The sequence below is a fragment of the Anas acuta genome, chromosome 1, assembly GCF_963932015.1.
Source record: "Anas acuta chromosome 1, bAnaAcu1.1, whole genome shotgun sequence".
Classification (NCBI taxonomy): Eukaryota; Metazoa; Chordata; class Aves; order Anseriformes; family Anatidae; genus Anas; species Anas acuta.
In genome coordinates this window covers 195,966,043-195,983,585 of record NC_088979.1, presented here as the reverse complement: position 1 = coordinate 195,983,585, position 17,543 = coordinate 195,966,043, and the positions used below count along the sequence as shown (strand labels likewise).

Here is a 17,543-nt window from a genome sequence, read left to right as displayed (position 1 = left end):
ATAAGAGAGTTAAAGCAAAATATATAGCAAAACAAAAGTTTCCTTACTAAGGGCTAAATCTTAAGGTCCCAGTGATGTCTGAGGTGTAAGTGAAAGAAAATAACTGAGATATAAAGTAACCAAAAATAATATGTATGTGTATATATGTATATACATATATATATACACACACATATATACACATGCATATATGTGTATGTGTGTATATATATATATATATATGTATATATTCAGGTCATCAGTTGTGTTACTCAGCATTAGACTTGGGATGGGTACCAGCTCACCTGATTTCAGATACTAAGTACCCAAAGCAGTTCTTGCCAATGTTTTTAGTACCCCAGTGAAACATCTGTCTGTATGCATTGTATTTGTTATTGAGTTGGGATAAAGAAATGACATACAACAAACCTGGTGCTTTTTTACAGTGATATCCCTAGTTTGCCAGATATGCTCTGCTGGCTGATGCCTTTCAGGAAGCTATCATAGTTTCTTTTCAATCCCTGCTTTTTCCTTAACTGTTTGTCATGGACAGACTTCGCCATTGACACTCAGAGCAATAAATGTGGAGGCTATAGAAGATAGACTATCCACTTTTTCCTTTCGTGGAAGAATTGACGTTTTAGTATTCAGCAAATAATCAGAGAGTAATGACTAATTTATATCTGGGACTATTGAGGCAGATATACAAGAAGATATACCAAAAAGGCACAATATGCATCTGTGTAAGCAACAAATGCATGTGTAAACATGCGGCCACCTGATATTCAGTAGCTAAAGTAAAAGCCTGGCGAAAGAAGAAGGAAATGTTCTAGCATGACGTTGTGGGAGGCATTGCTCACAATCCAGCAAGATCCCTGTTTGATGGCATAATATGCATTGACTCATCTTTTATCTATTGCTAGGAGATATACAATGAGATCTTATCGTTACAGGCAAAGGAATGAAGGCCGAGAATTTTGTGCAACCAGCAACCCACTCACTTCTTTCACAAGCGTGTTATGATGAGCAGAACTGACTACGTAATCCAGTCACTGCAGAGTCACCAGTAATAAGGCAGGCAGATCTGAATCCTAGTAAAGAAACCAGTGTTTTTCTAGATATTGATATGATCCCTTTGATACTTATCAACAAAAATAATCTTGTCTGGCATGTTGTTGTGAAGACTGTAACAGGATCACAAACCAAAGCTTGCACATTTTCTAATTTCTAACACAGACAAATTCCTGTACACTAGAAAGATAGTGTGCCTGGTAGTAAAATAAAATTAAAAAAAAAAAGAAAAAGTGTTTTTCTTTTGTTGTGTTTTCTTTTTGACAAGCTCTACCGAAGTAACACAGACATAAAGCAAGGTTTATAATAGAATACCAACCAGGGATAAAGCAAACCTCAGGATCTGCCTAACTGTATTCATCTGTATTCATCTTAGCTATAGCAATGGTTTTCTGGCTTATTCTTTAATGAAAATGTGTCATAAAAAATAAACCAAATCTACATTCCTTGTGCATGCATATTTCCATTTATTTCACTTCAGGAATTAGACCTTCTGTGTCTATACATACTATTAAATTGCAATTCCGTTAGAAAATTAAATAATCTTGTGTTAAAAGAAAGGCAAGATTTTGGGACTGGTTTTCTTCTGTAAATGTGCCAGCTTGGTCTGGCAAAGTGAATTTTCTGACACAAGTCAGACCAGATCAACAGAAACATCAGTTAATAGAAGAAAGACCATGTAGAGACTACAGAGAGACATACTGAAAGAAGGTCAAATACCAGAAAGCTTGGACACTGGCTGAGAACAGAGAATAAAAACAAGTCAGGACAGTGAATTTAAGGTGGTTAAAATGAAGTGATCAGTAACAGAATCTGCCCCACTACACTACAGTTGTTTTTAGTGAAAATCCATTATAATGTGACGGTTCTTTTTAACATATGTTGCATTTCAATGATTAGTTTTGGTCACTTGCAACACTCAAAATAAATGTGGGAAGCACGCACCAATAACAAAAGCAATGAAATCTTTATTATTTACAAAAAACATGACCAGTAATTTGCCTTATACAACATTTTATAGATCATATTGCAGTCATAATGAGCACAGACCAGGTTTATAGGAAAAAGCTCAAAGCAAGAAGAAGGATGATAGCTGAAGATGTGTCAAAAGGAAATAAGAAAATTATTTCTGAACAATTACTGAAGAAATAGTTCTTGGCTGCGACAACTTGTGGAGTGATGTTATCCTCTTTGTAGTAAAATCAACTGGAGAAAGCATAAAGGAAGTAAAAAAAAAAATGTCTTTCAATATAGGCAACTATTATATGTCTACAAAGGTCATGGAGATGCCAACCATTAACATGAACAACAAGAAAAATGAAAAGGAATTAATGCATGCATAATAGACAGTATTAATTTCATTGACTTATTGAAGGCATTCATCATTTTCCTCTTGTCATTGCAATGCAATCTTTGTTGTAAATCTTAGTTTATTTTAGTACTGATCAGCTATGTACCTTGCCAGCATGGCTGATTGACACTCAACAGAATTGATGGATGTCAGTGCCCTTCTGGGAATGTGCCCTGTCACAGCAGTTTGTGTCATTTTCCCAGCAATAGTCACTGACTGGATACTGAAAAGACACTGGATGGTAAACACTTTGAAACTAATTAATTTGAGGAAGTGGAATACTTAATTTGTATTGATTGTGCAAATGTCATTGCTTTGCTCTTCAACGGTCCTTTCCAGAATGTCATCTAAAGCTATATTCATCACTGGAGAAATGTACTTTAGAATAAACAGTAGAGAAACTACAGAGATTACTAAGGTTTTCACCTCCTAGTTTTGTTGTAACTCTATCCTAATTAAATTAGCAGTGAATGAGAATCATCAGTATCCATATGTCATTTTTCCCTCAACCTATACCCTTGATCTGATTCCTGATAAGGAGAAACATGATTTCACATTATTTAAACTATACTGCTTGGAATATGCCGAGGCCTAATTTTTATTTTAATTTTTGAAAGAAACACAAGAAATCTATTCATCTCCCACAAGAGTGAATAATAGGTCAGTATGACAGATACTGGATTAAAATCCAAGAGAAAAGCCTTAATCTTGGAGAAGATGAGGATTTTTATTTTATTTTAGTTTAGTTTGAAGCTGTTACATACTCCAAAGAATCACAGGAAATATATATAAAAATAATAATATTATTTCTCTATATGGCTACACCTGGTCCTTTTAAGTTATGCCATGGGGGGTTACGAACAATGAAGGTGATGATGTCATTTAATCTTGGAGACAATAAACTTTTGATTTCAATGTTATAATCTGGAATTTTTCATCAGTATTAGAAAGAAAATAAAATTTCAGTTACCATCTGTATATGTGAATATTTAGAACTTTGCAATAGCAAAATCATATTGGGCTTGTTTTAAACTAAGCAGCTATCTGCCTAACTGATATTCTTTCCATTTAGATCAGACACACATGACTTCAGCAGACACTTGTTTTTATCCACAGCTACAAGGGGCAGAATCATACCTATGTGAGTTCAAACCAAGAGAGATGAAGAAAATTACAAAGCTTTTTGACAGTTATATTATAAGAAAAATGATCAGATACAGATGACAGCAAAGCATTTCTAGCCAAGAGTGTTCTAAGACAAGTTAAGCAATCAATCATCTGCATCGCTCACTATTCAGTAAGTCGACATTCAACGTTTGAATCAGTCATTACAATGTAAAGAGAATTAGTAAAGTCTCTAACAAAATGCAAATAAGTGAACTGGAGGACAATACAGTCAAATTCTAAAACTTGGCAGGAAGCCAGAAGAATTATTTTGACAAGACTGCTTGGGGTGATTTTATTTTTTCTTGTTATATTAAAATTAAAAAAAAAAAAAAGGAAACAAAAAAAAAGGAAAAAAGGAAAAAAAGGAAAAAAATGAAGGAAGGAAGGAAGGAAGGAAGGAAGGAAGGAAGGAAGGAAGGAAGGAAGGAAGGAAGGAAGGAAGGTAGGAAGGAAGGAAGGAAGGAAGGAGGGAAGGAAGGAAGGAGGGAAGGAAGAAAGGAAGGAAGGAAGGAAGGAAAGAGAAAGAGAGAAGAGAGAGAGAGAGAGAGAGAGAGAGAGAGAGAGAGAAGAAAGAAAGAAAGAAAGAAAGAAAGAAAGAAAGAAAGAAAGAAAGAAAGAAAGAAAGAAAGAAAGAAAGAAAGAAAGAAAGAAAGAAAAATTTGCCTTGAGTAGTACGAGTTTTTAAAAAGCATTTTGCAATAAAAATATATAGTTATATTTAGCCAGGAAAAAAAAAATAGAATGAGAAACAAAATATAGTGCTGATCTCTTTGCTCTCTTTTTATGTGAGTAAACTCTTGGTTGGTAGTGAGAGTTTTTTTCCAAATAACTGAAAAAAATATTGGGGTAACACTGGGCTGAAGAATGGATCTTCTTAGGTTTATCTTTGTCTTCCTTGAATATGTTGCCTACTAATTCTCTCCATTTTAGAATATCTGTCATTATAGAACATCTGCTTCCAAATCTACCTGGTATAAATTAATGTGAAAAATAGGTTTAACATCTCAGGAACTACTAAGATGGAGGTGTTGAGATTCTGTGAAATTATAAGTACCACTAGAGAATTCTCATCCAACACCTTCCTTGTTCTGATTAAAGTAAAAGATGGGAAGATGAGAAAAAAAAAAAATGGATATTGAGGTAAAAAGCAACAGCAATAACAGCAATATATATATATTAAAAAAAAAAAAAAAAGTAGAATAAAAAAAAAAAAAAACAAAAAAACAGAAAGGGAGGAAGAGGAAGAGGACAATTAACAGCAACGCTTGATTTTTATATATATATAGGGGATGTTATCTTATACTTACTAATCGATTGGATCAGTGGTGGAAAATGTGAGTGATCTTATTGAAAACCAAAAAGTCATAACAGGTAAGCTACACTGTTAGGCAGAACCTAAACTTTTGGAAGCTGTTTTAAGAGGAAGAACATGCATGCTTGGTTTGGTAGAGCTAACAAATTTTAGCAGCCTGAAGATGTGGGTATGTGGAGTGTGGTCTAAGCTCTTGGATCCCAACTTATCCACTCCCCTTTCTCATCTGTCTCCATGGGTGCTGTGTGAGGAGTTATACTGGCAACTATAGAACTGTTTCTGCTCCTAAAACTGTGTTTGCTTCTGTGTATCACAAGGTCATGGCTTGAACCACATAGTTTTTGTCTTCACAGGGGAAGTTTCTTATCAGCAATTTGCTAGCACAGACATGCCTTGAAATGATAGTGTTGGCTTTGGTCCCGATATGAATTTGTGTGGACAGGAATGAAGAAAGGGTGTTTTTGTGAAAGTTTATACTTCCAAGGTCTGCATTATTTTATGGCAAACTATTTTTAAGCACTTTCAGGTAAATACGTTTGTCTTTGTTAATATTTGTGTATAGTTTAGAAGACTGTGTGGATCCTTGCACTGAAAAAAATTCTGTCCTTGGCAAATGAAATAACTGTGAGGAGTATTAGGACTAGACAATTATTATTGAGTTTAAACAGAAGCAACATTTACTTCTCTAGTTTTATTCTTGTGATAGATAAGTACACAGTTCCAAGTAAGGGAACAACATGCTACCAGTGTCAGTAAGCTGGAATGATTGCAGTGCATGTAAGAGTGGATTACTTGTGTCTTTTTATGCAATTAGCTAGTCCTTCTTACAGTTTTCTCACAATTTACGGATGTGTAGAATAGTTTTGTATGCTAGAAATATGAGATTTTGTGTTTAGATGTGTTTTTTATCAGCTGGTCATCTTCAGCTTTGTGTCTCTAAGTCTTACTTTTTGAACAAAATTGAACATAGTCCAACAGTTGAAAAGTTATATGGATGGAATTTCACCACCTAAAACCTCATACAGGAGTTTAATTGACTTTGCTGATGATCTTTGCTTGTGTAGAGCTGAATCTCACTAGCTGTTTGGGTGTGGGCACTTGAAATAACACTCACAGACTCAGGTACATAGCACTTTCACTGTGTTTTGCTCAATAAGTATAAATTCCAGAAATAAAATCCATACAAGTCAAAACATGTCTGTAATTTATTTGACCATATTAGCATAGAAAGTATTACCTTTATCTTGCAGAAATGTTGGAATCCAACAATATAATCAATTTCAATGGACTAGCTAATAGCTCCAGTTACCATACTTTCCTCTTGGATGAAGAAAGGAGTCGGTTATATGTTGGAGCAAAGGACCACATATTTTCTTTCAACCTGGTTAACATCAAGGAATATCAAAAGGTACCTTTAGTCATGTTTTACATAGTATAAACATATACTTTTAATGTTGTACAATTGTTATTATCCAGACTATGTTGGGTACTAGATGAATTATGTGGTAAGTTTTTGGATATCAGGAACACTACTATTGCTAAACAGACAAATGTTTGCTGACTCTTGAAAGAGAAATTTATAATGAACCTATAAGCTATGATTACGTATTTATCCCTCTATGAAAAATAAATTGCAAGTGAATAATCCAGTTATTTTCCAAACAAGACATACTTCATGCTTGCTGCTAAAAACAAACAAACAAAAACAAAACAAAACAAAACAAAATATAACTACTATGTCAGTTTACACAAAATGGCCTCGTTATTCTGCATTTGATAAAAAAAAGCTGTTTGTCAGTCCAAATGTTGATTTCTCTTCTTTAGTCCAGCACTTTTAGGCACCCTACTTCTGCTGCTCATAAACCAAAATAGATTAAATATTAATAAAAGACAAATAGATTCATAGAAGCTGGGCATTCTTGAAGGAAAGTATAATTTTCCTGTAGAAGCTGGAGATGAATTAAAAGTAAACCAATCGTTCAGAGATGTTCTGGAATATTCTTTTGTTGGAGTCTAAATAAAACATCTTACCTTTTAATTTACTTTAGTGAGACAAAATGCTAAGAAGGTAAACAATGGCATGGAAGTTTGACTTGTTATATTTAAGTATTTTGATGGCACATTTTAAAGTCCAGGGAGTACACTTGTGTGAGAGATATATTGCTCCAATACAGGGGGATATTTTTTCTTGGAGTTCCTGACCTTTTGCCCGTTTGACTATTAGCTTCCTAAGATGATAGCAATAAATACCTTGTGTTTTCTGTTCAGAGGGAACATTCATTTGTATTCTCTAAGGAAAAAGGATAAAAAGAAAACTGGGCATTTTCTTTTCTATTCTCTTTAGAGCAGCTATAAAGGAAACTAGCTATTTATTTGAATTCTCTGAGGGATTCATAGTTTAACGTGCAAAACATCTGGAATAATTAAAGTAAAAAAGGTGTTTCCACTGCAGAAAACAGTTCTGCAGAATGGCAGAATGGCAAGGATTGTATCTTACATATTAAGGCATTCAGATGCCTTTGTAATACTAAATGAAATTATAAAAACATGCATATTATTAAATTAAATAAGGAATTATTATTGGTAACATGGAACTGAATGGTGGCAACAAACTTAAAGAACAGACTTGCAACTTAGACTTTATATTTAAGAATAAACAAAAGGACTAAAGAATTTTTTGATCTTATTATTAAATACAAGAGGGTCACTGAAGAAACTTTGATCAAAATCACAATGAAGTTGGTTCTGCACCTGAACTCCAACTTCAGCAATCATTGTTCCTACCACAGTAAAAAGAACTAAAGTTTCTGCCTAAATGTTGATAATAATATATGACTCCAAAGAACAACAACTAAAAAAGCCAAATTTTCAGTCTATTAAAAATAGTTTGGTTTTGCTGACATTTAAACCAAACCAGAGAAAATACTGTGTTGTGAGAATAAGAAAGAACATCTAGCCTTTAATGGATTAAAATATTGGTTTGATTAATATAGAAATCTTTGCCCAAAACTTGAACTGAACTTGAACTGGTCCTTTTGGGAGATCTGAGAAGTTTGGTTAATGTTTTTCAACCTGGTAAATTTTGATTTTCACATGTCTCTGCACATTTTAAACTTAGAATAGGAACAGGAAGTAGCAGGAATCCTTTTGAGAGCGAATGTTCTAATAACATTTTCAGCCTTATTTTATAGACTTAAGATGTTCAATTTCTGTTTGGATTTTGTTACATTTTAAGAAAATTCTGAATTTAAAAGTGTGGTTGCAAACTGTATTTTTAAATGACACATATAATATGTCCTTCATCCTTTTTTGTCATCCTTATTTATTTATTTATTTATTATTTATTTATTATTTTTGTTTTGAATAGTTTGCCTTTTACTTTTCTTTTAACAAATGGTATTGAACACTATGGTTGTAATCCAGACCTATAGCCATTTATATTGCATTATCTGAGACTCCCAAATGAATAGCCTGGCATTTTATGTTAAGATCATGTTTTATTCTGTATGTAATTCCTAAAAGCTTTGGGAAAGAAAAAAAAAAAAAAAAACAAAAAAACAAAAAACAAACATGAATAATTTACTGTGACCATCTCTGGGTTTTCTCTGTATGAGGTTAGATCCATTTTCTGCAAAGCAGACATTACAGTAAACCTAGTTTTACGTTTACTTGTGTTAGAGTAGCCCTATAGGAACAACATAAACAAATTTACTTCAATGGTGTGATACTTTTCAAATACCACAACATTTTTTTTTATTATTATTTATTTAACTAAACCTACTAAATGAGTGAACTGCACTGAAATACACTGAAAAGGTAAAATTTATGATTCTGAGAACTATGAGAATTATGAATCTGATCTTTCACATAGATCAGGTTTATTGCTAGTATCTGATTCTTTTTTTGTTGTTATTTGTGTCTTTGTTTTATTATATTACATTTAAAAGTGGATGAACACTCACTTAACGGAGAATCAACCTTTTCTTCATTTGTATTCAAGATTCATTGCTGCAATTCACAATACAGATTATATCACAAGATTGTTTTTACCATGGTTCCTATCATCTCTGTTTTACTCCTATCATTTCAATTCATTGTTGTCAAGTTTTATGGAAAAAAAAGGAAATAAGGAAAAAAATGGGTAAAAGAGAAATCAGGTAAAGACATGCTGTAGCATTTGGTCTGCAATTTGCAATTACTGAAGCTTGAAATAACACAACATGATTTTTGTTCTGTGTCTTTAGATTGTTTGGCCTGTATCTCATTCCCGAAGGGATGAGTGCAAGTGGGCTGGAAAAGATATTCTGGTAAGTACAAATCTTTTTAGCATTTTTTTTTTTCTTTTATAAAATATTTTAAATATTTTATTAGGTCTTATTTTATTAATTCTTAAAGTATTTTTCCTCCTCTGTAAGGCCACACATATGATTATAACTTCAAATTTAAACTACTTCAACCTTCTAAATTCTTCATAATGAAATTTTACCTTTATAACCAAGAGTTATGACTAGTTTTTTAATGAAAATTATGTAAATGAAATTGAATTTATTTACAAAACAAAACAGAACAAAGGCAAAACAAACAACAACAACAACAACAAATACAACTCTTCTTAAGAAAGAAAAGGGAAGAAATACATCAAAATATGAAATATTAACCCTTGCATAATTGTCTCCTGATCTCAGGTCACTTAAATTTTGTCTTCATTTTTCACTCTTCCAAATTCCAAGCAGACATTTTTCTTTGTGACATCTCACAAGTCAGTAGGTTTCTCTAAACTCTTCTCTGCATGGAGTTCATAGGAAAATATGGTCAGAGTGATTTTAGCATTCTGCATCACTTTTGGTACCTCAGGATAGACACTGTTACAGTAGGCATGATTTTCTGTACATTTTCCCTCATTCCTCTGTACATCATATTCCCTGTATTTATGAGGTAGGAGAGACATAGCCCATATCCCCCAAATAATACTCATCCTGCACCGGTAATAACTGTCTTCTTTTTAGCAACAGCATTGGAATGTGAGGACAGGGCTGAAGAAGAGAAAAAGGACAAAGAAAAAAAAAAATCCAAATACTTGCAGAACATAGCCAAATGAGAAATCATTGTGGCTGCCAAGGTATAACTGACAGTAGAACTTGGCCTCCTGTATATATGCTATTGGCCTGATTTTCAGAGATGATTCCGTAAAATATTCATAATGCCAACCATATGCCTCTAGAGAGCTCCTTTTGAATAATTTCCTAGGTCATAATAAAAATAGTATCATTGGTCTTTACCTAGGACATAGAGGACAGCTGTCTTGATAAAAAGCCATTTTGGAACAGCAGAGGTGAATTAGGTGAAAGCTAAAAATCATAGGCTAAGGTATATATGTGAAAGAGCAGCTACAGTTTCAAAGGGCAGCTACAGTATCAGTATGCTTGGGTTATCTTCTTAAATAGAACTAATATGTTCAAATTAATCCTATTTCATATTAGCAAATAATTTTCAGGAGTGCATTACAAGGTGAGGACTATACAATCTAATTTTCAAGGTTAAAAAAAAAATGAGGTTGATGTTAAATGCCTGAGCAAATTACTAAAAATACTAAAGTATAATACAGTAATTTTTTTTATGGTTAGAAACCTAGAAAAATAATGATATTCAGCACTGAAAATGAAAGCCTACTTTCTGATTTTTTAATACTTTTTTTTAGAAGTTCACAACAGTACAGTATGAGTAAGTTCTATAGTTTGAACTAGGCTGACTCCAATCACACAAGATGCACTTTATTATAAATGGAGTGAGCTTGGAAGTTCAAGGTTCCCCCCATCCTCTGATTCCTGTAAGTTGTAACTAATTTATCAACCTTTAATCTTTTGCTTTCTATCATATTTTGCTTCTTATATTTGCATCCTATGATATTAAGACAGCAACACCATAAGTAAGACACCATAATATCACAAGTAAAAGGTGAAGCTAATACCACACGACAATGCTTGGTATGATCTGGCACATTAGGTTTGTTTTATATTTATTTATTTATTTATTTTTATAAAGCGCCTATCAAGTATTTATAAACACTCTTTGGAACCACTCTGACAGCAGGGGTAAGAACAGTGTATTTATTAGAAGCAACACAACTATGACTTGGTGGAAAAGACCAAGGCAGAAGGGGAGCACAGCACTCAGGACACAATGCCCAAACTGAGTACTATAGTAGTACAGAAAAATATTGCTAGAAACAGATAATTAATTTTGGTAAACATTTTTCCCATACTTTTTTCTTTTTTTTTTAATATTTTTTTAATATTTCTCTACAAGTTTAGATTGGAAATAAAAATGAAGAGTTTATATTTAATGTGGGTCTAGTTTTGTTAAGAGACTAGAAAAATAAAATATATACCTTGGTGTGCTCATGCCATCATCCTGGAATAATTACTGCTACCTGTTATTGCTGTAAAACAATGCATTACAAATTATTTAATGTAACTTCTTTAACTGTAGTTACAGACCACTTAAGAAATGTATTATTCCTTCCTTATTTATTCCTTAAAGCCATTGTCAGTACCTTGGGAGTGTGAAATATAAAGGACATAAATATAACTCAACTGGTTCTCATTACTAAGAACAAGAGAAATAGAGGAAAAGTAACATGCAGTATGAAACATGCTTTATTTAATATTGCTTTCAGCAATGTAACACCGCTAAGATATTAGATACTCTTCACTTGTGATGGTTCAGAACTTTCTAAATGATAGTATATACTTCTACATTGAGGTCTTAAAAAATTCTTTTTTAATTATTGATCTCTAGGGGAAGTGAGTGCTGAAAATGCAAGTCCCCACTAATAGGCCAGGTGCGCTGCAGCAGCTGCAGTGCAAGTACAACCCTGTCTCTGCCCTGCTCCTAACCTCAGCTATGACCTCAGAGGTTTCCTCTCATAATTATAAGAGGTAATTTACCATCATTTTTACTCCTTCAGAGGGTTTTCTTGTACTGACACTGTCAGTCATACCAATCTGGGAGCAGTAAGTAGGCTTGCAGTTCAGGACAGCTGGTGTGGGATTCAAGGAGTGTGGCCTACTTGGGCTGCTCTTGCTCTCCTGGTATCCCCTTGTTCCTTACGCAGTCATTCTCATTTCTATTTCTTGAAGGACTTATTGTATGTTAATTAGTTAAGCTTTGCTCACTGTACAGATTGATAACCATTTTTTTAAGTATGCTTCAGATCTCTTTTCCTATGAATAAGCTGGGGAGAAGGGAGGCTGAAAGACCTCATATGAAATAAAGTAGGACTTCTCTGACAGCAGTTAACTGTTAGACTCTCCACAAAATATAAATTAAATAATAATAATAATAATAGCAATAATAATAATAGTCACTGTCCCGTGTAAGTCCATAGTATTACAATGTATTTCCATTACGGAGTATGAAAAGCACCACAGTAATATAGTAAAAATTAAAGGCTACATAACTAACAAATATGGTATTTGCTTATGTAATTCTGCTAAATGAGTATTTCTGTGAGGCTTTCTTGCTATTCTGGACCTCAGTCTCTCATTTGATTTATTCTAGTTACTCTAAGCCCTGTGAACATTTCTCATGATTCCTGACCAGACCTTAGTAATGATCAAAGAAGACAGGGTCTCTACAGAATAGTTCTCAGCTTTTACACTCAACTTTACAGTGCAGACATGTTTGTAGTCATATCCCTCAGTAGTGAGCCTAAATATTTTGATTTTAAGATCTCACAGGCACCTGGATCCCAGCAGAAACACATGACTACCTCTGCATTATATTACATATGGACTAAATAACAGGTAACTGTTAAAAAAAAAATATATAAAATCCTGAGATGTCATAAACCAGCAAAGCAAAACTTGAGTAATTTACAAATGTTACCAGAAACACTAGCTGCTTTTGCAGGAAGGAATAGATAATTAGTTTGTTGAGTGGAAAGGTCTTCTAGTCCTTAAACTATTAATTTACTATAGTTTAAAAAGTTTTGACTACTGTCTAGTCAATACATTTCTGACTAGAGCACCATAACAGTAGTTTACATGGTACACAGAGAAATCAGAGAAATCCCAATTAAATAGTATGATAGATTTCTACAACTTGAAAGCTACACAGATGTGCTTCTGAAGGGTACCTTATGATTTTATTTTCAATTGTGATTTGACTTTCTAATTTATTTAGCTACTCTTAAATATCCCAGCACAAACTAAAATGTTAAAATGTTCCCTTTTGGACTTGACTAGTTTAAATCTTTAAATTTCAATTAATAGTTTTAAAGTCACATAGAACAAGATAAACAATGTCAGGTATTTATAGAAAACTTGAATATGAAAAAAATATGAAATCATGTTTTCCTTGGATTTTTCTAGTGAGAATTAAATGGTGGTATACAACCAGATAGAAAGAGTATGAAGCTTTTTTACTTGGTACTAGCAAGTTTCTCCACAGACTCCCTCACATAAACAAACAGGTCTGCAGAGTTAGACTTTCATGTCATCACACTTAATAGCTAAACAGTATCAGCACAATTCTGTGTATCAACACATTATCTGACATCTAAGTCAGCTGTTTAAGTGTCATTAGGTTTTATCTAGTTAACATTTACCTGAATTCAACTGTGATTGACATTTTAAACTTGATAGGTCTCTAGGTGGTGATTTGGAATCTTTTCAGATCAGAAACCTATTCCCAGTTTGGAAGAATTGGACTCTTTATGGTACACATAATATAGCTATATATTCTGCTTCTTTGCATTTAAGTGTGGCTTAATGATTGGGTTTATGATTCATGTGGGTAGAATCACGTGGCTGTAATTTAGTTCACTCTCTCATTTAAGATAATACTCATGCCAAAATGTTCATGTGTCATCTAAATTTTTGCTTTCTTTAAAGTTTTCCAGATCCTCCCTAAATCATAGGAAGATTAACATCTCCAAAGCAATGTGTACAATGATTTGATTGAAAATAAATAAATAAATAAATAAAAATTTTGTGTAGCTTAGCAAGTGTCTCTCAGCCATATCTGGTGATACTTTAAAAAAATAAAATAAATAAAAAAAAAGTTGGCAACAAATGAGCACAATTGCCTTTAATTCATTTTATTACTGTTGTTGCCTTAGGGAAAATAGAAGAACATGGAGGCAGAAAGCAAAAGTAATTCTTTTCATCTGTTATTGTAAACAAAGATCTGAAGACGGATTCTGAAAATTAAATATACAATGCTGGCTGGATCTAGAAAGGCAGCTTCTAAATTCATCTGATAGTCACAGTTTATCAGGTCAAATTACCTCTGGCCTTTTTTTTTATTTTTGGCCAAAGAGAAGTTTGTCCCTCTCTTTCAGTGTTCTTCCTTTAGAGGACATTTACAGACAGATACCCAGCTTTTCTATTACCAACTGTAACCTTTTTCTTTCTGGCTCCCTGTCTCCAGCATAACACTGAAATCCTTTGAGCATACAGACCCAGGACCATCCAGCCTGGGGAAAGGGGATGTCTGCATGTCTCCTGAGAGTAGGAAGGGATAAGTTAAGCAATAGATCCAAAGCAATGGACCTCCAATGAGTTTAAGAACAGAATTTACTTTTCGTGTTAACATCCACAAGGAAAAATGTGACTTCTGAGCTCTTTGGAGACAAACAGTGCGACCTCATATCCTTTCCAACTCTATCACTTATCCCAGTCAGTAATCCTGGAATAAGTTATTATTTTGGGGTCTTCTTACTCCTTATTCTTGTCCATAATCTTTAATGTTGGCATGATTTCCTACTAAGGCATTTTTAACCATTTGGGAGAAGAGGGAGTGCGGCATTTTGTAAGTTTTGTGCTGCTGCATAGAACTGCTTTGCATAGACACAACATAGAAAGACAGAATGGGAAAAAAAAAAAAAAAAAAAAAAGTACAACAAACCTATAGTTCCTTCACTTAGAAGAAGTGAACTGAGTGTGGTAAAGAAGAAGTATAATACACTGGAGTCTTTTAAAGTAAAGTCCTGTGGAGATTTCTAACATTATTCCTCCCTACCTCCCCAGGAAATTCTGGCTGTGCCAGATCTAGTTCTTGGACACTTGATGGCACAAAGCCTCATTTATGGCAGAGTCCATTCAAAAGTTAAGCCTACAGCTTGTGTTCATTTAGACATTTGCATATGTTCTTTATATGAACTTACCAAGACAAATCAGTTACTGTAAGGTAACAAGTTGTGTACTTATACAGAGGAAGGATTAAGTTAGTAATTGTTCAGATGTTCATAGTTTACCCATTTATGTATCACAGGAAGTCATTTACGTCTTTGAATATGGGGAACAAATTAACATAGATCAAAGAGAAAACTAATTTTCCAATTTCTGGTTTATATTTTTTTTATAGGTGTAACTAGAAATTTGCCTCTGAAGGAAACTTTATATTGATCAGATTGAATGCAGTCTTGCAGAAACAGCATTTTGTCTTTGAAGTATGAAGTTACAGGGGCAAAGAATGAAAGTAAAGGAGAAATGGAAGAAAATTTGTTTCCCAAATTATGGGTTTTAGTTTCCTATCAATATGTGTTCCTCATGAACCCAAGTTTGGCCTTCATAAAGTCTTGAGAACTACTTTTAATTGCAGCTGGGTTACCAGCCATTACTATTTTAAAATGATTTTGGATAATTTCTTGTTATGATTTATTGCATCTCAAGATGTAAATTTGTCCTTTATACATTTCTTTTCAGAGAAACACATAACTGGATAATTAGTAAAAATTATGGAGTTGTTTAGTCCCTGTTTTCTTTCAGAGCTTCAGTCTGAAACTCACATAATAAGAGAAAAGTGTTTCTCTTGGTATCATTAACATTTTTTTCCCCTGAGTTTACTAGAGGTTCTTTCTATTTTAGTGAAAAGACTAATTTTTAGGTTGTTGTTGTTTTAATAAAAGCAAGTACAGTTTAAAATTTAAGGATAAGTCTGCTCTCAAAGATCACATATCACAGTTCCTTTATACTCAAGATGTGATTACTATCTCCCTGTTAAATTAGTCCACAACTAATTTTATATCTGCAGTTCTGTTACTTGCATACACCAACCAGTAGTTCCACTAAATTCCTCTCTGCTGCTCACAAGTTTAATATTGTCTGTTTCTTTTGGAATAAGTGAAAGAACTAAACACTAGTTATAGAGAAAGTTCCTAAAATAACCAAGGAAATGATACCTAATTATTTCCTATGTCAAAGCTAATGCTTTGTTCAATTTCCACATCTTCACATCAACTAATCTTCTTTTTAAAAAAAAAAAAAAAAAAAAAAAAGCCTTTTTACTGTAGAGAGAGTTTTGTATTCTGAAGATAGTGGAACAAGAAAATTAAGAACACTAAATAAAGAAAGAACCTATATATTTCTTTTTTTTTTCTTTTTTTTTTTTTCTTTTTCTTCTTTTTCTTTTCCTGACTGTTCAAAATGATCTGTGTTGGAACAAATTATCTGTTGATTTCCCCTTGAATAATCCCTTGCTGATTAACATGTTTCAAAACTTTAGATTATTTTCAGTGTATCATGAATCTCACCATAAATAAATAAATAAATACTTTTGGTACCAATTTTTTACTGACTGGGAATTTTAGGCTTCTGTCCTAGTTCAGTATCTATGCATTCAGAACAGCTTAATTTCCACACCCAAATGTAAAGATTCCCACAATAAGAAACATGTAACTTCGTAGTCTAGTTTACGGAGTGTTTTTATTTACAGACCCACATATTGCTAAGCAACTCTCCCTTATGAATTCCAAAGTCTTTTGCTTCCGTTCAACACTTCACACATTTACATTCACTTTCAACACAGAGGCTTTGAGTATATTTATTTTAGGTGGTTGTGAGTGGAAGTCATTACAGGATATGTCTAATGCTGAATAAAGACAAGCTGATATGGAGTCTAAGTGCTCTATGTGCATATATAGCAGGCTTGGCAACCTGTTTGTCTGAAATACTCCACCCAATTAGCAGGTGTTGATTCTGTTCGGAAAGGCAGGATGTAATCTGATTTCTCCAGAAGACAGGTGATTACCCCACCCAGATAGAAGAGATAGCTGGGAGAGACGCTTTCGATCTAGACTGTGGTCGCAACTTAAATTGCTGCTGGGCTTGGTGAGACTGCGTGAGTTGAAACCAAGCAGTATAGTTCATTGCTTTGCTAATAAAGCCATGCCCAGAATGTGGGACAGCTTTAGTCTACAGAGCAAAAACAGTTTTGTTTTAAAATTATGGTAAGGAAAGGACTGTCTTCCATTTGACTTCAAGGCATGTTTTGAGTTATTCCTGAAATACTCTTCTGTTACTTAAATAACTTAATTCTGTTCTGTAGGAAGTAAATACTATTGAAAAACATAACAATTCAAAATAAAATAAGTTTTTTGCTAAAGCTCCTGGAAGGGTTCAGTGTAAAACGACCATGTTATTTTTGCAAAATCCTGAAAACAGTTTTGCTGGACTGCTTCCACAAAAGACTTTGGTTTGTATTGTTAACTACACATTAACCAGATGTACAAAAATATGAGATGGTCATTAAAAAAGGTATGTTGTACTGCAGCCTTTTCTTGGCATATGTCTAGCTGTTCACTGGTCTAGAACAATTATTATCTGCATCTGCTAAATGAAGATTTATGGACTGGAAACACGTCTCCTAATTTGGACATAG

The 17,543-nt window shown here is 33.4% G+C and overlaps 1 protein-coding gene across 3 annotated transcripts in view; it reads left to right on the top strand.

The window, feature by feature from the left end:
* The window catches only part of SEMA3A (semaphorin 3A), a 339,984-nt gene that overhangs the window by 212,199 nt on the left and 110,242 nt on the right, over positions 1-17,543 (top strand). For all 3 annotated transcript variants that reach the window (XM_068669962.1, XM_068669961.1, XM_068669960.1), the window contains 2 exons: positions 6,131-6,288; positions 9,125-9,187. In XM_068669962.1, coding sequence (XP_068526063.1) covers positions 6,131-6,288; positions 9,125-9,187 — 221 coding nt within the window. The remainder of the gene's footprint in view (positions 1-6,130; positions 6,289-9,124; positions 9,188-17,543) is intronic.